This window comes from Anopheles darlingi, chromosome 3, assembly GCF_943734745.1.
Source record: "Anopheles darlingi chromosome 3, idAnoDarlMG_H_01, whole genome shotgun sequence".
NCBI lineage: Eukaryota > Metazoa > Arthropoda > Insecta > Diptera > Culicidae > Anopheles > Anopheles darlingi.
In genome coordinates this window covers 70,065,968-70,085,967 of record NC_064875.1, presented here as the reverse complement: position 1 = coordinate 70,085,967, position 20,000 = coordinate 70,065,968, and the positions used below count along the sequence as shown (strand labels likewise).

The window sequence follows — 20,000 nt, the reverse complement described above, 5'->3', positions numbered from 1 at the left end:
GCTAAGAACCTAAGCAAAAGGTACCGGTAAATTTCTGGCTTTTTTCATCTCTTTCAACTTATCTAAAATTATACGAGGTAAGGTAACACGTGTCTCATGAAACAAAAGGTAATACTGGGCTACGGTGTAAGTTGTTCAAAGAAGACAAAAGGTGTGTTCGGTGATGCATTTATCATCGGTAAGATAGAAGCGGAAGGTAAATGAATCTTTGGATAAACCTCAACCACCTTCCCTTTGTACGGACGGAGCTGAAGCTTTTTTTTATCGTGAATTCCTTGTAAACCAGCGAATGGCTTCAGCGACTTACGGTCAACACATTTTGTAGACAAGTGTAGTTTAAATAAAGAACAATAAATCGTGGAGTTACTACACAGTTCTGTCGTGTTAATTATTTGAATAAAATATCATCGATCAGAGAAACATACATTACACCTTTTCCTCTTTGAAAACTAGTTTATTTGCATTTTGAAAATGTTTAACAATTAGCACTAAAGCGATGCTCTCGGGCAACACGAATCTTGGATTCCTTCAATGAATTGTGCGTTTTTGTAGATCGTAAGTAATACTGACTCTGCTAGGAGAAGCTAGGACGAACTAACACGTACTTAGTGGCTCATTCGATGAGCCGTTCCTTCGAAAGGAATTTAAGCAACGTGGAATGTTCGTTTGCTGCCTGGAGCGGCTCCACGGAGTCCTTGTTCGATGACTGTTTGGCGGATTCGTTTGATATTTCAGCAGCAACGACGGATGCTTCGCTGGTGGAGCTGAGCAGTGGCTTCTGCTCCTCCTCATCAGTGGGGTCCGATGTGCTTTTACTTGCCATCTCCTGTGGTTTAGATTCGTTGTTCAATTTTTCGGCACTACTATGCGCCGAAGAGTGACTAATTCGATGTTCTCGGTTCAGTACCTTCATCAGCAATGCATCGGAACTGTTCCGATGCTCCAGTACTTTCCTGTCGTGTATTGGTAACGCTCGGCTAAGCCCCTTCCGTTCCAACGAGTGTGTACCTTCCTTATCTCCGGGGGTTTCTTGATGCTTTGTGATATCCTCGAACATTTCGGCCGACTGCGACTCCGACCGTTCACGGACTTTACCGAAAGGATACTGACGGTTCATATCGTATCCAAGGAAACCATCGGAACCGCGGCGTAATCGACGACTAGGCTCTTCGAATTCTTGACCAAATGAAGGTCGCAGCATGTTATGGTTCGAGAACCAGCTTCCAACGTCTTCGATACTTTCTCGGCGCTTACCTTTTGCCCCTACCGCTGGTTTATTCTTAACTCCGCCAGACGCTTTCTCTTCGGTGGTCGATCCATCGGAATCACCGAACCAATCGCTCATGTACTCGATGCTATCGCGCCGCTTTCCGGAGTACGCATGCTTCGGGGGAATATCGATCTTCGGTAGATCACCGACGATTTCGAATTTTTCAATTTTCTCAAACTCGGGATCAAAGCAATCATCCACATCGGACGCATTGTTCGATGAGGCACTACTTGATCCGACCAACTCGATCTTTACGTCCTCCAAATCGGAACCTCCGCTTGCCGTGCTTGTGCGCGACAGTTTCTCCAGCAATTTGGCCACATTCGGATTGGTCGGGTTTGGATCGTTTAGTTCAGCGTTTATCTGATTCTCGAGAAACGTTTGAAACTGTTCGATAATATTCTCCTTGTTATCGCTCGCACTGTACACGCGGTCCAGCACGCTTACCACATCATGATGCTGCAGCACATTGCTAGACTCGATAAAGGATCCGAGACAGAATTTTCGAAGCGCCGAATCGGCCGGTTCTTCGTGCTGGGCGGCTGGAATGCAGGATGGTTCTGCTGGCGTCGAGGCATCAGGACGCTCGCCAATGGTTTCCATTTCCGTTGATGTAGTCGATCGCTTTCGTTTCGGTACTTCCGGTGGTTGCAGAGTGTTGCCCGACGAGGCTACCACCGCTGCGTCACCAATAGTGAAGCACGGATTAGTGGCAGTGTCCTGCGTCGGAGTCGGAGTACGGTTAGTAGCGGGAGTTTCCAGCGATTTCCATGATATCTTACGGGTGATTAGTTTCGATTTCGGTTGCACCAGTTCGTCCGCTCCTCCGCCATGATGGGCGTAATCTTCCGGTGAGAAGCGTTCCACACAAATGCGGGACCGCTGTAGATCCACAGTGGAAAACGAACTGGAACTGGAGCTTTTGGTCAACGCTGGCCGTTGTGGAGTTTCAGGGCGAGCGTCTGCGTTGAGATGCTCCGTAACGGGCATCGAAATGATGCGCTTCAGCATTCGTGGCGTGTGCGCCTTTGGTGTATCGTCCACCACCGATTTTACCGGGGTACTAGTGGACTCTCTGGACACTTGCCTATCGAATAGGGACTCGGACAGACTTTTCTGAAACTTTGGCGGAGCTGGCGGTGAAGGCAGGTTCTCGCGTTGCTTCGACTTGGCCTGTTTGGTTCGGGACGGTCGTACTACCGCCGCCGTAGCTGCACCCGAGTTGGTTGGTTCCTCGTCCGAATCGAACTCTTGATCGATCTTACCGACCTCCTTGTCGAGTGGTTTGTATTTCGAGAAATCGCGACTGGGCTTCCGCGGTGCCACTTCGATCGATGCCTCCGTAAGGATGATGTTAGCAGCAGGTTTCTCCTGTTTCGTAGACTCACCCTTCTCGTGAGCATGCAGCTTCTCGTGTAGATGATCATGATCGTCACAAATGTGGCGTGATTTGCGTTTCTTCGGCACGATCAGCGGTTCCTCGATCGGTTGCATCCCTTCGTAGCGGACGCTATCGTTATAGTCCTCCAGCATAGCCATCAGAAATTCGGCTCGACTACCCAGCTGACTGTTTCCCGAAACCGTCCGATCGATGTACTTGATCAGATCTTCTTCATTTTCACCGCTCGCTGGAGCTTCGTCCGGTGGAGCAGTTTTAGGTAAAGCAGCTGGTACCTCATCTTTTTCAATGTCCTTCTGGCGCGAGGTGGAAGTGTTTGACGACTTCTGGATCGCCTCCTTCTGGACCATACTCACCTCCACCGGTTTGTTCTCCTCCAGTTTCTCTACAAACTTTTCAATCTTATCTACATCGTCTTTTGGAATGGATTTCTCGCGTCGTTTCGGCCTTTGCTCCGGGCACTCCTTTGCATCCTGCTCCGGGCTCAAGGAATCGGAGAGGTGTTCACCGAAGAATCGATCGGATTTCCGATTGCCAACACGCGGTATCTGCGCTGCGGGGGATCTCTCCAGTTCGGCCGTCGTTGGGACTTTTGAGAAATCACTGAACGCATCGTTGCTGGCATCAATTTCGAAGCAGGATGTCTGACGAGCCGGCATAGCTGGAAGGCTATCTTCCAACCTTCTCGGGGGTACGCTGGCTGGCCTGGTGCCGTGCGTTATATCGCACGAATGCCGTCTACTTTCGCGCCCAAACACATCCTGGAAGCCATTCTTCACCTTTAGTGCTTCATCGGAGCGATATCGCCCATCCAGGGTTGCGCCTCGTTTCTTTCGGGGCGGTGCTACCGGAGGCGTATCGATGACTTTGTTGCTCGCTCCATCCGGTACATGTAAGCCTACGCTCTGCCAACCGGTGGACGTGGTATGACCGGACGATGTTTTCTTCGATGCATCAACTCTGCGATATAAGGAGAACCAAAACGTGACTCATTGGCTTAATCGAATAGAGACTGGATCAGGCCTTAATCGTAGGTGACTTACGCGCTGCGTGTGAAGTAGGTCTTACGCATAGGATGCGCCTTTCCCTTGCTCAAACCATTGGGACAAATGATGCTGCTCAAGTTGCTGAATGTGTTGCCAGTGTTGGAGGCTGTTGTGCCGGGATTCGGTTCTTTGCACAATACGTTACCCATCTGCAACAGCGGATTAACTAAGTGTTAGAGCGCATGGCATTTTGCTAAAAGCTATCTTCCAGTAACATTGATGTTTGTATTACACTTGCGGTCCCCATTAGGTAATACGTTTCCCAAATCGACTAGCGCCATCGGTGAACGAACGCTGTTTAAGGTATGTGTGGGATGAGCGGCATCTCCATTTTAGGAATCTTGTCTCAATGACTAACCGAATGAACGTAAGCATGTGCGTTTCTGGAACCAGTTTCATTTCGAAAATTAAGAAGAACTGTAGAGTTCCAGAACGGTTTGAAACTCTATTTATACCTCATCAATGACCATTCAAAAACGTTGAAAGCTGTCTTCATTCTTTGGAATGATCACGAAAGGCGTGGTAGTCCTGATGGACTGTGAATATGAATTTCATTTTTGAATTAGAAAAAAAAAACAATAGAAAACGGAGCTGCTCTTGGGACAGAATGTGATGTTACTAGTTCAACCATGCAACAAACTGTTTCCACTAGTATGTATACCGACATTTGTTTACACCTCATGTTCACACCGGAACACTCGAATGGTGATGATCATGTTAATTGCCAGGTCAAACCACGAACTCCAACTATCGAATAGGAGATCGAGAGAGACCGAAAGGGAGAGGGAGTGAGTGTGGTGGACCACAATTCGTTTTGAACTGCCACGACCATATCCACCAATTAGCTACAGGTCGAGAATGTGACCGGCCGATCGTTTGGGTGTTCAGGAAACCGGTCGGTTCATATCGAACATCGAACATTGTGCACTGCACAAGGCCCCAAAGCGTAACCGAAAATGGACCAACTGTAAGCAGCGGGTGTGGCAAAATGTAGGAATGATGTTAAAGGCTCGCATCGAGAAAACGGAATGCAAATCGAATCAGCAATCAGTCTGGAAGCTTTCTGATGACAGACCACGTTTGCACGCTGGTGCTAATCGAATCGCTCGAATTGCCTCTTATCCGGCGAATCTTACGTGACAACGTCGTAGTAATGATTGTTTGAAGAACTCAATACAACCCTCTTCGCTTCAATCAGTTTGGAGGTCAACAATACCGGTGAACAGGTTTCTTCTAAACATGTTCGATCTAATAGAGCAACACAGCATCGGTTAGTGAGGGAGAAATGAGCTTAGCTGATAGTTGTTGGCAGCCGTTGGTGACTGCAATTTGCGGTAATTCATGCAAGGTTGCCTGATAACAATTACCTTCCCCCGAAATTTAGCCATCATCGCGGGCTTGTAATGCTCAAAATTGTACCGGAGTCAAGGTAAGGGAAGGGAGGTTAAAGTGATCATTGCGACATCAATCAACCCTGAGCTCGTTACGGGTAGTGCAACGGAACTGATTACGGCCCTGATCGCGGATGTCTGGCTGTCACACCGACGGCGACCCGGGCTACAAATGCTTTCGTCATAAAGCATATCTACATTATCGCTTTATCACCATAATACTCCGATAAACGGTTACGTCAGCAAAGGAGAGGTTCCAGATCGTTGAGAGCAACCGATAGATGCTTGGAGAACTTCCAGTCCAGTTAAATCCCTGACCTAAAACTTGCATAAGCGAGACAGCATGTTCGGGGGATGGTCGGCTCCATGCACAACCTTCTTTTTCGTGTCGTGTCATCTGCCTGCCAGGGCACGTTTTTATCGAAAGGCCGGGCGAGACAGCAGCAGCAGCAGCAGCAGCATACACTGCATGATTACGTGATCGAACACGGTCACATGACGGCGAACTGTCGCGGTACACCTTGTGTGTGTGTGTGTGTTTATCCGCAGCACACCGCACGATCCCCATCGGACAAGGAAGCGTTCTTGTTTGCAAATAGTACATTCCAGCCGATGGGAAGCTGATACGCCATCGAACGAGCGTTTGTTTGGAAAGGTGTACCAACGGTATGCTCCATTTAAACATGCTTGGGGCGAGGAGATGAAATGAGGCGCCTGTTCTACGCCGCAAGACTCGCGAGGGGAGGGAGTGTCGACCACTGTGAAGGTCGATACCGCGTTTGGATAGCGGCGAGATGCAGTGTGCTGCCCATGACACATCCCAAACGGTTGGGGTCACCCATCAGCGTGTTGTGCTGCTGCGCACGTGATGATGTCATCGGTGATCGCTGTACGCAGATGGATGCTGCGACCGACCGATCCTCGCCCTCCAGTGCGGCTGCACTTCTCGTCTTTGGAACGATCGTTTTCCTCTTCCTCGATCATTAGTGTCAACCTAAGACGAGTCGCGAGTGTTTGCAATCATGTCACGATTTGCCGATTAACTGCACCAAAAACGTGATTCACAGGGACGCCATTCGTTGAAAGCTCACGACAGTCTCGAAAGGTACAGGATAAACTAAAAACCATTTGAGCCCCCCACAACACACACACACACACACACACACGCACACGCACACATACAGATGTGGCTGTTTGTTTTGGTTCAGATAAAGACATTCTTGGGGCCCCACTCCTCCAAATGGCAGAACCCGTTTTGAGGCTTTAAATCTGTTGAATTCACCTTTTCTGTACAAGCGTGTATGGACGGCCCCAAAAACCACCTGCACCGTGTCACAATGGCACGGGCGCGCGCGCGCCCCGGACTCCCGTGTATTAGTGAGAACGTAGGCCTATCACTACCCCCGGGGGGAGGAAGTTAGTAGTAGCAGCGATAATATCACGAGCAGTAGTGGGAGAAGTAGTTCCAGCAACCGGAGCACACGGTGTGATCACGTTCGGTGCTGCGAGAAGACTAAACAGCGGCATCCAACCCATGCGAATGCTCACGATCATCATCAACTCGTCTCGTCGCGGTTCGTGGGCTTCGATCGCGGCGAGCGCACTTCCATTGGGGGGAAAGGGGAGTGCACAAGCCGGTGGGTTCCGCGGGTTTTGTGTATTGTTTGCGCGAGCTCTTTGCATGCATTGCGCGAGATGTAAAAATGGCCCTGGCGGTGGAGCAGCTGGAGAGAAGAAGACGGTACTTGCTTGATGGCGGATCATTACCGGGCCGCTAATCGCCCTCCATCCTTCTCCTGCACGACATCAAAGGCCGGGTGGAGCCCGGGCGAGAGGGAGTCAAAACCCAGCAACGAAAATTATAATAAAACGGAGTTTTTGTTTTCGCTTCCCCCAAAAACAACCGGCATTCGGTTTCTATTTCGGTTGGTTGATTTCCAAAAGACAGAAAGCATGACGTCACGCAGTAGGCCATCGTTCAAACCTCTCGAAGAGAGTGTCGCACACGTTACACGGGATACACGTTTTACTTAGCGTCAATTCGCGTAAATTACGCGTCGGTACCAGTTGGCCAGATTGAAGGTGGGTAAACATGCTGGCATCTTTACCGTCCGTCACTGGATTGCTCCATTAGCACAACGGTAATCGCTGCTGACCGGAACATGTGGGAAAGAACACTTTTGCAGGTCACCTTTTTCGGACATTCGCATTGCGTACCAATCGCGGGCTCACTGGGTCAAAGGTTACAGCAGAAGATGCAGAAAAGACACCGAGAGTGTCTCGTCTTGTTCAAGTTCACGCGAAGGCTAAAGAAGGCGGTCGTTGCTCGAGTGAGTCACACGATGCGGATGTCGTTGTTGAAGGTACATCATCGTATATCTTTCCTCGCGGCGCTCTCAGCTGGTGCATGCGGATTGCGTGTTCGGCTGGCAAGGGGAACGGGCTTCCATCGTTTAAGCCAGTCATAAGCGCGTCAAGTCGCCGTACGTATGTCACGGCCAATCAAATGAGGCGCGTGATGCCAGTGGGGTATCGTTTCGTTTCGATTTTGCTTTACAAAAATATGTTTTATGTTTTATGGCAATGTTACAAAATATGCGAAGGTCATGGTAACACGGAATGGCATCGACCGCCGCTAAGATGTTGGCACGTTTGATGTGAGACATTTCGAATTGGTTCAAAAGTGTGTGTACTTCTGTTTTATTGGCAGATTTTGAGAGAGACGGAGAAGGATGGTCCTGAGCGCTATAAGATCATTAGTCGGCCATTGGTAGTAATGAGCGTTGCTCTACACGATCATTCTTTTCCGATTCTTTCCTCTTTGTACGAAAATATTACTTTTAACGGAACAGGGAGCTTTGTTTAAATATATTTTTAGTTTAATAAAAAGTTTTATATAGATACTAAAGTAAAATAATGTTGACCTAAACGAGCACTGCATAGAATACCGATTCCCTATTAATTTATGACGGATAACACCCGTAACCTGCTCCGGTTCAATCATTTCTGCCACAATATCAATCATCGTTATCAATTGACCGGTTTGTTTTGGGGGACTCCGCACTCCATACAGGAAGGATACCATCGGCGCAATCGGTATGAGAGAATCAGTGGCAGCGCACCGTCTTCAGCTCGCTGGTGAGAACTCCCGAGTCCGATACAACCAACGCTCTCTCACCGTCGGAACCATGGTTTGCCTTCGGCTCTCCCTAAATTCATCGGGACGGACAGCGTAGCCAGCGAGTTCGTTCGCGCGTATAAACGGTGTACGATTTTCCGGTTTTCCCGCATTTTCCGTTCAACCACCGTGGGCAGCGCGAGCGAGCGACCGCAGAACCAACAACACGGAACTCGATCGGTCAGTGCGTGGTGTCGAGGCGCACCGAAGCACAACAACGTGGCTTTGCGAAAAAGTGTTTATCAGAAGTGAAGGTGGGGGAGTGGGTGTGTTGTTTGTTTGTGAGTTGGGAAATTCTTTCCAAAAAAATCGTTCCTACCAACGATATAGCTCCAGTGGTGCTGCTGCTGGTGCTGGTGGTGGTGGTGGTGCTCCAAAAGTGTATTTCCGCCGGTAGCGACCGTCGATCGCGCTGTGGAGGCGTCAGTTTTTGGGGTCCTGGACGTCTGAAGTGTTGCGCTTTGCTCTGCTTGACACCCGTCAGTGTCAGTGTCCGGAATACCGGTAGTGTACCAGAGAGACGAAGGGAGGCGACAGGACTTGTAGACAGAGTGGAGAGAAACGACGTCCCGAACAACCTCACCGTGTGGTTGCCCCGTGTTGCTGCTACTGCTACTGCTGCTACTGCTGCTGCTACCGTTAGGACTGACGAGTGAAATCGGAACACATCATTCCGCAGTAGAGGTGGTGGAGAGGAAGGTAACGGGCGCGGGCTTGAACCGGGGCTGTTCCCGGAGTCGAACGGAACGATTTGAGGCGCTCGTTTTTGGCCACTTTAACGAGGTGATAGAGAACGCAAACAGTGCCACAATTAATGCGATGAGCATTAAGTATGTAAGTGACTGGTCGTGAACCAATTCCGTGCCAAATCTAAGTGTATTAGTGTTTGCTCCAAACGGTGTCAGGATAGTTCAGGTTCCAGCGCCGGATTCCAGAAGGTAAATGTAGAAGCGATTTGAAGCGAACGCTGATTGACGCCGAGTTTCCAGAGGTGGAAATGTTCGCCTCGCCGTAAAAAGGTGGAAAATAACAATTTTCCTTCGATGCGTAAATGGTTGCGATCATCCCGATGCCTCATGGCGCACACCTGCATCCGGTAGCAGCGGTGGTGGTGGTGGTGGTGGAGTATGATCTGCGAGGGCTTTTGCCCCAAAAATATATGTACTACTTAGTGTCAAGGTTATTATTAGAAGCCGGTCCGGTAACGAAACCTTCAACGGAGTCGACTTTTGTGGCGCCAAAAATAAACGCCCTCCCACCCGACCGGCCAGTGATTCCATCCCCATTCCCAAAGGGATGACCCTCGCGAGCGGTTAAAAGGTTAATTCATAGCTCATTAGGCCGCTGGGTGCGTTCGGTTGAAAGGATGGTGAAGCGAATGGCGAATGAACCGGAAACGGATTATGATAACGTCGTCCAGTCGGAACCCCTCAGTCCGGCGCACCCACTGTGAGCATACAATGGAGGGGGCAAATGACTTGTTCCAGACGAAAATAGATCAATCTTTTCTGTAGCCTTTACTGACCTTCTTGCATGCGGGAATGTTGTGTGTTGTACATTTGTACAACCGATCAGCTTTCCGGTGAATCTAGCTCCGAAATCGAGGAGCGTTTTCCGTGAAATTTGTAAAAGAAATATTGTAATCAAGCTTGTTTGTCGTTCAAGTTTTATTAACAAACCTTTCCGACAAATTCACCACCGGTGATCTTTTTTCTAGGTCACAATCGAATGGTTTTGCAAACATTAGCGACGTTTGGCGTCCCACAAAAAGCTCATAAAAATAGATTTTTTACGCCGATGTCTTTGAGTATTTCGACAGCATTTCGGATGCATCACAACGCACAGCGCAGCGGTGATTGGCCCCTCAAAAACCAACATACAATTCCCGAGGATTATTTTCAAATTAAAGCATTTCCTCCGTTCGATAGCCACACCGTCAGAAATATCGATTGCACCCAGCAAAGACAGGGCTGGTAAGGGACTTTAAAATGCACAAGTACTTCCCTGGCGAAGAAGCGCTGCTCCAAATGCTCTGGTATGCGTTGGAGGTCGGAAACTCCTCCACGTTAGTTCATCGAACACACCGCCACCTGGTGCTGGTTCCACGGGGAAAATGGCAAATAAATCAGGTCACATTACACTCACACGTGTGCTTGTGTGTGTGTGACCCAGACTGGCCGCAGTTCACATGTGAATCGCGTGGCCACTACAGGATTCCCATGCGTTCCGGTGCTTAAACGGTGAGTAAATTGCAATTTCCGACCGGTGTAGCTAGGCTCCCTGGAATCCAGAAGCCATGGAAAACGACAGTAAACGATGGCCACGTGCACGTGAGTGTGACCTGCTTCGGGAAAGGATTTTTGCAAAAGAACGAGTTCCACTGGCGCGGCCGTTGGGTCATTGGCGATGGTGGCCCTGTTTGGTTCACCCATTACCTACCTCAATGTGGCCAAGTCACGATGCTCCATCCGCACATACACACGCACGCACGCACGCGCGCACGCAGGTTGAGACGCGCAGCATAAATTACGCGGCTATTAATTTCTCTGTCAACGATAGTCACACGCCATAGGCGCCATCATCGTCAGCACTGATGGATACGCGAATCGCACGGTGGGCCACGGAGTAAAGAAGGGGGCGAATGGCGGATTGAAAATGTTGCTGTTTTAGTGCCGCGTGACTATCGCTTTTTCTCGCCACCGCCCGAAAACGCGAATTGTGCGCGGACCCCTTTTGTTGGATGGCAGACAATGGAACGGTCCGCCTTTTTTTGAGAGTGGGGGGACCGTGCTAATGTCGTGATTCGTGGCGGAGTGTCGGTGTCGGTGTCATTGGCGAAGGAACCGAACACCGTGGAAACCCCCTTATAATGAAGCCACTTTTGCCACCCTCACGGTTTTGCTAAACAATCGATTGCTTATATCCTTCAACGAAGCAGCGCCCTAGCCCTAGCCGAGGTGGTTCCAAGCATGTTCAGGGCTGTTCGGGGTGTTAAAGTAACGCCATTTCGAGCGCCCGCTCGCAAGGACTCGTGCGCCGGTGAGACCCGGGTAGCCGGAGTAAGTAGTGCAGAGCTAATGCGAACAAAGTGTTCCGAATTCGATTACAACTTCTGGCCCAGTCACGCTACGCTGCAGGATGGTGGTGGTAGACGCGAGACGATGGTATTTCCCCAAGAAGTACCTTCAAAGTGGTGCATTTTTATGCCTGTTTTCACCTTGAACCGGTGCTGGTGGTTGTTGTTGTTTTTTTCTCGCTTCATTCGGTGATTGATTGGAACGAAATAGCGGGAAAAGAGAAGTAGGCGAATGAATAATGAGAAAAGATCAAAATGTTCCAACTCATTCCTTCATTTTTCGTATTTTCGTTTTTGTTCCTTTTTCACAAAACCATTAGAATAGAATTATGTATTGAACTGTGCTGTGCTGTTTTCCTGGTGGTGAATTAACGCGCAGAGAATGAGGTCTCTAAAGAAAAAAAATCCATAAATACTCGCTAATGGAGGCGCATGGTAAAGCGTTTTTTCGCAACTTTTTTTCGGGGCTGCTTTGATGTGGAGCTCGTACAGAATGCACATGTGATGCAGTTCAACGACTCCGAAACCCAAAGCAAAAAGGGAGGTTGCAATATAGCGTGCTGGGTCCCCGGCACAGCAGGCGTTGCCATCAGCGAAGCAGGCCATCGGTACCACGCGATATCAGGACTGCCCCTCGCTCAAATCATAATGATAACGGAAGCCAATATTTTCACCCTTTCTCCCCACTGGTGCCTTTAAATAGCTCCCTCTACAACAACGGCCTGACGAAAATTTAACGTCGAAAACAACCGTTTCGCTTCGCACCAATCAATATCAGAACAACATCGAAACCAACCAACAGCCAGGGGCGAAACAGTGAGGGGAACCAGTTAAAGAGAAACCGTCGGGAATGCAAAATGGCCTGAGCATCGAAATTTATGATACTTGTTGGTACTTTTCCCGGCTGGCAGCTAGCAGAGCTGGAGAGAGAAGATCTTGCTCTGCGCGCGTGTTCACGTGTCCGATGGATGTGCGAGATGAAGATTGGAGAGATCAATCGTTAGTGCTGTGCACGGACCACAACAGAGGTGGAGGTGGTGCCCTTCGATCCTTCCTCTCGCAGACTACGAGCGTGGAATGTTGCCTCGGCGCTCGCGCGATCTTTAATCGAACCATCGGTGCTCGCTCGCCAAACACACATGCGTCATTCGGGCAGCTCGTGCACGTCATTCGAAGGATGTGGGAGAGTAGAAGCCAAGTAAAATCCAGTGGGGAAAAGCGATCACGCCGGCCTTTTCTGTGCGCGTCTCAGGTTCCAGCACGGTTCCATGTCGCGAACGGCGACTCTTGAAATGAAAACTGATAAGCGTATTGGTGTTGATTTGCAATCGGCCACCGGAAACTAATGGCAGGACTTTCAAGGCATTGCGAATTGATTCCTCGACGCGTGAACCGAAGAGCAACAAACGAATGTCGAATCCTTCTCTTTGGCTTTTTCGTAAATAATTCAATTTATAAACAAACAAATTTCGATAAAATGATTTCGGTTGACCATAAACAACGCCCCATTTATGAGTGCAATAACATGAGTGGATGTTTATGAGAAAAATACTCAGCGATCTGCGTCCGCAAATGAATGGTGGGACCAAGGCAATAAAGGGCAATAATAGAGCAATGGCCACCAACTCCTACAGCACATCGTAGATTTCGGGTTCGTTTTGAGAATAAATAGAAGCTTTAATTGCAAACATCCTTGCCCGAGGCGCTACCTCTACGTCGCTGAGAGCATGTGGTGGTCCCGGTTAGGAAGTGGTCAGCGTCCCAACGAACGCGAACGCCTTGTATTGTAAATTTACGCAATGATATTCGACAGCTGTAACGGTTGGGGTATGCGTTTTATTATTTTTCTCTCACTTTCACGGGTTTTTTTCCGGTGGAAAACACATGTCAGATGCGCTTGAATTCATTCTTAATCCAACGCATTTGGTTTTTGGGGATTTTTTTTTGTCCGCCTTGGTTGGTTTCCCACAGACGCCTTGTTGGATTGTGATTTACGAGTTTCTCACCCCGCAAGTTCGCAAAGCTACGGCAACTTGTAACCCATCATTCCGCGTGGATGGTTTTTGGCGCGTGGAAGAAAAATACATGAACGAGAAAACGAAGGCAACAGGATCAAGATAGACACGTAAACACTGGTGATCATCATGATAAACAATAAAGACAGCTCGTGGGAGGCGAAAGTACCACAAACCACACTACTAATACTCTCTCTCTCTCTCTCCAACTCTCCGGCTTTAGGTTTCACATCATGGATGGATCACCACCGAAAGCTAACAGGAAGGTTCGATTTTCACTTCCCGAACCGGCGGTACCGGCCGCTCCAGTGGCTAATCCGGTCCAGAAGCAACGCATGGCCCACGGTACGATGCAGTACGTCAATGGGACACTCATCAGTCAGCAAACCACCGGTGGTCATGGCCAGGGTGGTCAGTCGCGGGCCGGATCCGGTCATACCAACAATCACCATCAAACGCTACAAGTAACGGCCACCGCAACGACCGTCCCTGGCGTTAGCTCGGCGTTTAAACCGAAAGAGCTGAACAACAAAATTGTCTTGCATCTGCGGCCCTCCGTTAGCTCCCTGGATGGTAGTGGTGGCAGCAGTGGAAGCGAACTATCCCCCAAGGGGGGCAGCTCCTCGATCGATCTGATGAAATCCTCCTCTTCCAAGCAGAAAGCACTTGGACAGAAGGGTATGCCCGGTTCCGGAACGACCGGTACCGGTGGTAGCCGTTCGTTGAAGACTCTGCCTCATATCAATCAGAAGTTTCCCAGCTCGGAAGATGTAAACAACAACATCGGTGGCCAATCACTGGCATCCTGTGGCACTGGTACGACGACCGGAGTGATCCGCCAGAAGACCAGTGACGATCTCAGTACGGTCGGTATGTGGAACCATCCGACGAAGAAACCAACCCTCATCCTGCGCACCATCTCGAGCACAACAACTACAACAACAACAGCAACGACGGTGAAACCGTTTTCCGCCCGAAGTCGTACGAAATCGGTTGGAAAGCTTCCGGTTGGGAACTCGATCGCCGTCCGGTCCAACAAAACGCTCATTTCCCCTCATCTGCAGCCATTGGATGCTGGTGGTGGTGGAGTAATGATACGTGTCCACGAGAATGGCAATGGAAAAGTGTCTTCGGGAGTGCTGGAGCAGCCCGGAGCTACGAACGGTGCTCCCAAGGCTAGTCCGCCTGCTTATGGGAAGAACAACTTCCTGGCCGTACCGGAGTACAGCGATCGGTACGAGGGCATGGAAACGGTGGTTTCGGCCACGGCACACGAAGAAGTGGAAGAGGATGAGTTCGAGGATAGCGAGCAGGAGGAAACGCTGGCACAGAAACCACGCGCAGGCGGCAAGGACTCATCGGCCGATTCAGTGTCCACTGCGGGAAGTGGATCGATTTCCGGGCTGGATTTCCGGTGCACGCGAGACACGAACCTGGGCCGCGACAAAAACTCGGCCCAATTCTGGGACTTTGTCGAGCGATGGCGCACCAACCGGGCACTGAAGAAGCTCGAGGGGAACCATGGCGGCGGCGGCAGCGGCGGAGGCGGTGAGCCAAGGAAAGGCAAAATCGATTCGGCGGACACCAAGAACGGAATGGAGGCGGGCCGCAAATGTCCGAGTGATTTGGATTTTGGAGCGTCGTACAAACCGGCGGACGCGAAAAGGTAAGTACATTGCTCTGTGTAGAAATATCTTTGGGCCAGTCTTTGAGAGAAATCCTTTTCCTGAGGCTCCTTAGCGGGTCCTGCTCCGCGCCAAGTATTACAATTTTTAAAAATGTGTATCTTCGGAAATAACGGTTTGATTGTTGTGAAATTTTCACAGAAGACTCAAAAAGGATTCAGAATTCAGGGAAAAATGGAAAATGAATTTTCCGAGCCCGCATCGATTTTCATCGCTGGTTTTTGGCCACACCGTTTCCCGTAGTCAAGTGCTTGAAATTACTGCTCGAACGGGCCTCACTAGCGCCCTCTAGGATTTGAATCGGCCGTTTTCTTCGTTAATTCCTCGTGTAAGCCGTAAAACGCTTAGAAGTTAATCCAAACACTAAATAACTCACAAAACAATGAAAACAACTGAGGAATTTACAAAATGCTTTCGGATATTTTGTAAATTTCTCCCTCCGGAACGAAAAATGTGGCAAAAAGACAAACACCGGTGGCGGCCGCAACGAAGAAAAACAGCCGGTTGGAGCAACGGCGCGCGCAGAATCAAATCGGACCTCGTGGCGATGAGACGTGTTTCGGCTTCGCTCCCGCATCCGTACTGAAGTTTAAAGTTCGCGAGTCGTTTGAAAAAGTGCATCTACTTCTTGAGTTTTCGTGTAATTGTTCGCCAGATAGGTTAGTTTCCTAGCAAAATCCTTGAAAGTGACCGCGACCGCGTGTGTGTTCCGGGTGAATGGGGGCGTATGGCATTTTTTTACGAACCAAAGACCAGTGCAATCAAATACCGTCGACTCTGGCCATCTGCTTCTGTTTGTGTTTGTTTCGATGAGCGAGCAGCTATTCGAAGAATTTTTCCGATCGTCTGAGGAGGATCCCCCCCTTCGTTTTTTCCAAGTCTGACCGCGAACGTGTTGTTTGGAGCGCGCTTTTTAAAATCGCAATTCCCTCTTTGTGTTCGCATGCCATTCGCGTCCAACACCAACTCTGATTGGCGGTGGAAAATGATTAAAAATAGTTGCTTCGCGATCGATGTCCAGCAAAAACATTTCGCTGGCATTTCAGAACGTTGTATTTAGTTGTATTTTCCGTGACACGCAAATTTGAATTCAGATTAAACGAGCTTTACGTGTTTCGCCGCTGGTTGGATTCCGGATCGATTCTTGGTGGCGTGCCTCCAACACAGTCCGGAAGTGCACGGGCCACGGGTGCTCGCGTGTTAATACCCTGAATGCAACCGAGCGAACCCGTTCTCACGTTTCGTATTAATTTTGCGAAAAAAAGGATCGACAACCATTTTCATCGAGCCAATCAAAGACTGGAGATACGTGAGGTGTTAAAAATAATTGTGGCTCGTTTTGACGAAAATTGGACAAATAAACAGCGGGAACGACCGGTGACATCCCAACGATGTGCTGGTTCATTATAAATAAAAATCCTTCTCGATGTCGATGTTGAGCGGATGTTGATCATCGAAATGATCCACCTCGTGTTCCTCGTGTGTTTCTCCCTTGGTTCGTCTTGGCACGCAACGAGCAAAATCCAGACACAACGAAGATTATCGACCGAATATTGGCCAAAAAATTCTAGGCTGCGCCAAGCTGCGCTACAGGCGGCCCGGGTGGCGGTAGTGGCGGCGGCGACGGCGGCTTCGATGACAGGTTAAACAACAAAATGTTATAAATCAAGTACCACGATGGCAGCCACATCGCGCCAGGCGGTATTAAACGTTTACAACGTAGCGAAAATTTATTGCGCCTCCACTGTTGGCGCTCGCTGGCCTCCGGGGACGGTAGCCTGCCTGGTCCGATAGTACATCGGCCAGGGGTTTGACCGGAAGTTCGATTGCGACCTGTGCTACTGCAGTCGAGGCCTACTGTACGATTGCTACTAGCGATGACGCAAAGGGGTGCCGTTAAATGTGACTCTGCACAGATGAGATGCACTCTCGAGAGGCTCATGTCGTGCATCGGATCTTTATCTCGGGAGGGTCTGGGTTAATAAGGGATAGATGAGGGAGGGGGCGTGCCGATGTCTATCTTAATTGCCGATTTGATTGCCCGTACCGACGGCGCACTACCGGGCCAGGTACTTTCTCACTTCGTAAATCAAAATGAATATTGTTGTTCAAATATTGTTTGACCAACATCTACACTTTACTCCAGACCCAGACGTTCTCGACACCTCGTTAGTGCCAACAGAAGGAGAGAGAGGCTGGTGTTTGGACTTACTCCTCGGAGCACCTGGCAGCTGCAATCTTTGGTTGGCTTTTTTGGCGAAAGGAAACAAAAAATAAACAAATCATTTAAACAGTTTACGATGTGATCGGAGGCTGTTTCCATGCATCGCGAGCAGCAGCGATTGAAAGGTTGTTGCTGGACCGGTGGAGAAAGGAGGGAACCGACGAGGAAGCTTCCGTTTGACATTGTGAGACACTTAACGTGGCCACTCAATCCCGGCAGACCATTCTGATCTTCGGGTAGGGTTGAGCAACAAATTCAATTCCATCAATTAACCTCACCGAGGGCGCATCGGATGCACGGCCCAGACCCCAGACGGACCCCATAAAGCTGTACTAGTTCCGGGTTGTCGGGTAGCCACTCTCTCGTTTCCCATCGATCATCGGCGATCGATGTACGTCATGCGAGCGAATTGAGCGGCGCCCCCCCACCGTATCGGCGGCGCATGGTCTTCGCGTGGCCAATTTACGATTTACGTGCTCGCTACGCGGTTGAGATTTGAGTTTCTTTTTGTTTTTGCAAACTTTCACACCCACCCTCGCCCACCTCCCTCGCTGTAGTAGACCTCCCGGGGTGTTGGTTCTAATGGTAGAATTAATGGAGAAAACAATTTTCAAAACATTCACCACCGAGAGAGAGAGCCCACGACGCCGAACGGCAATGGTGGTGTTGCGTTTTCTCGAGGTTGTTGCATAAATATTTATCCAGTGAAGAGAGATGAACGTATCTCAGACCGCTGAGGCTGTGGTTTGGTCAGGATCCGCTGCACCAAATGGATGTACTGCAAATATGATGAAAAATGATGCCAGAATGGCTGCTGCTGCTGTTGCCCGAGTTGAGCACCAGCTAGATAGATGGATGGCGTGCGAACACGAAAAACGGAGGCCCCCCAATATTTACACAAGTGAGCACCATTTTTCACCGTACACCGAAACTGCTTCCCAATACGCCCTTCCCTCTGCAGATAGACCGGGGGAGGTGCGATTGTTGTAGAACGACCTCATGCTTATCAAGCTGACGCACGCAACGCAGTGCCAACGGCATTCACTTTCACTCTCGCCAGCCCGAGACTGCCAAAGCCAAAAGTCTCGTCTCGGAAGCGTAAACATGGATGGTGATAAGGGTACCATCGTTAGTTGGTATTGCGCAATCCACCAATGCTGCTTAATAGGCTGATAACGCGCTAATCCGTACGGCTTCATTGGTTCTGGTTTAAGCCGGCTAACTTTTCGATTATCTGCTAAAAAATGGCGCATCTTTTTGGCGGGGGTCACTGACAAGGGGTTGGTTTGCAATCTACTTGTCGGTAAAATGCGCATCACTGGATTCTGTTCCTTCTGCTCCAGGATGAGCCAATCTATTTCCTGGGAATCGCTCGACCAATCCGGTCTGATCTCGAAATGATCGGAAAAAGAGGAATCCACCGGAGATATCATAAGCATCATTGGGCACTTGAGCACGGCCGCCAGGCGGTGTGTGATGGCGAGCAGATGCCGCGTACCCGTCGAGTGCAGTGTGAAGCTGATCCTGACTCCCGACGCCCGAAGAAACTAGCTACCGCACGCGGTCAGACGTCAGAAGACGTTGTTTAAGTTTACTCTTCGCTCCCGGGGGGAGGCGGAATGCTCCAGATCGTGTGTCGATCATCGATCGTCGGTTAGCAATCGAATTCATAACGCAATAAAGGGATTATTTAAAAAAGGAAAAGGAAAATCACGAGCAGCACACTAACAATCACACCTCGCGCCGCCAAAGTGTTGCCGGATTAATCAAATTTTCGGCGAAAAATGCGCCTTCGAAGACAGCCACCGCAACCGTGTTCAGCTGAGCAAACACTTGCTTTCCACTTCGACGGCCATTTTGGGAGGTAATTCGGCTTCGGTGCGACCGCCACCCCTCCTGGCCAAACCTGTGATGGGTTTAAAAATAATCCACAATTCCTTTGAACTTCTAACGCACGCACTTACCGCATCATTAGCGTAGAGGTAGTAACAGATGTGCGAGTGAACAGTAGTGTAAGCGGTCCCTTTGGGGTCCAAGCGGAACACGCTACAGTCAGCCAGAGGTTGCGCCGGCTAACGGTCAGTAGTTTGCTGGTTGACTAGAAGGTGGAGTAAAGATAAACCTTTACCCTTCCCCATACCTGATGATATTTCGTTAATTGAATATTTAATCATCCAACAACTATCTGCGCGATCAGCGAGTCAACTCGCAACATTAACCAACGACCGCAGCGATTCATCCAACCATTTAGCCTTCCTGTCTCGTGTGCTCATTAGTATGCGACACCGGTGGCCAGCCGGTGGCCTAAGGCAACTCAAAATGCACTGAGGCTACAACACGTTTGCGTTTGCGTGGCGCAACGTCGTTTGGGGTCGGCCGGAACCATCGTCGGTTGTACATTTGGGAAGTTACGTCAGCCTTCTTGACTCCCATCCCCTGCCCGGGATCGACGGCTACCAGAGGGCTGTGATTGACCTCCTGTGGTGGTGCGGGTGTTTGTTGCACTCGTACGCACGCAGTCCGCTAGTGTGCTCGATGCTCTATTTATACCACTAGCACCACCAACCACCAGCACGCCATGTTGGACATGCAGAATGCTCTGTTCCACTCGACGAGGCGCAGCAGCAGGAATCGAGGGAATCGGGGCGTCCATGTCGGGTCCATGTGGGAAATGTTGTACTACTTTACTACCCGCTAGCATAAACACGGCATGGGG

General features: G+C 49.7%; 3 protein-coding genes across 3 annotated transcripts in view; 2 read left to right on the top strand and 1 right to left on the bottom strand.

Moving 5' to 3' along the window:
- Positions 1-374, top strand: part of LOC125956870 (U1 small nuclear ribonucleoprotein 70 kDa) — a 4,627-nt gene extending 4,253 nt beyond the window's left edge. Inside the window, exon 6 of the mRNA XM_049689134.1 lies at positions 1-374. This exon is cut by the window's left edge and continues 415 nt beyond it. The gene's annotated coding sequence lies outside the window, so the exon portion shown is untranslated.
- LOC125956852 (nucleolar protein dao-5-like) overlaps positions 1-6,613 on the bottom strand; it is a 6,870-nt gene extending 257 nt beyond the window's left edge. Inside the window, exons 1-3 of the mRNA XM_049689084.1 lie at positions 6,389-6,613; positions 3,713-3,864; positions 1-3,629 (exon numbers count right to left, since the gene is read on the bottom strand). The exon at positions 1-3,629 is cut by the window's left edge and continues 257 nt beyond it. Coding sequence (XP_049545041.1) covers positions 614-3,629; positions 3,713-3,864 — 3,168 coding nt within the window. The 5' untranslated portion in view covers positions 6,389-6,613 and the 3' untranslated portion in view covers positions 1-613. The remainder of the gene's footprint in view (positions 3,630-3,712; positions 3,865-6,388) is intronic.
- Positions 6,614-8,635: 2,022 nt separating this feature from the next.
- Positions 8,636-20,000, top strand: part of LOC125956854 (uncharacterized) — a 15,454-nt gene continuing 4,089 nt past the window's right edge. Inside the window, exons 1-2 of the mRNA XM_049689090.1 lie at positions 8,636-9,222; positions 13,599-15,041. Of these exons, the coding sequence (XP_049545047.1) occupies positions 13,609-15,041 (1,433 nt within the window). The 5' untranslated portion in view covers positions 8,636-9,222; positions 13,599-13,608. The remainder of the gene's footprint in view (positions 9,223-13,598; positions 15,042-20,000) is intronic.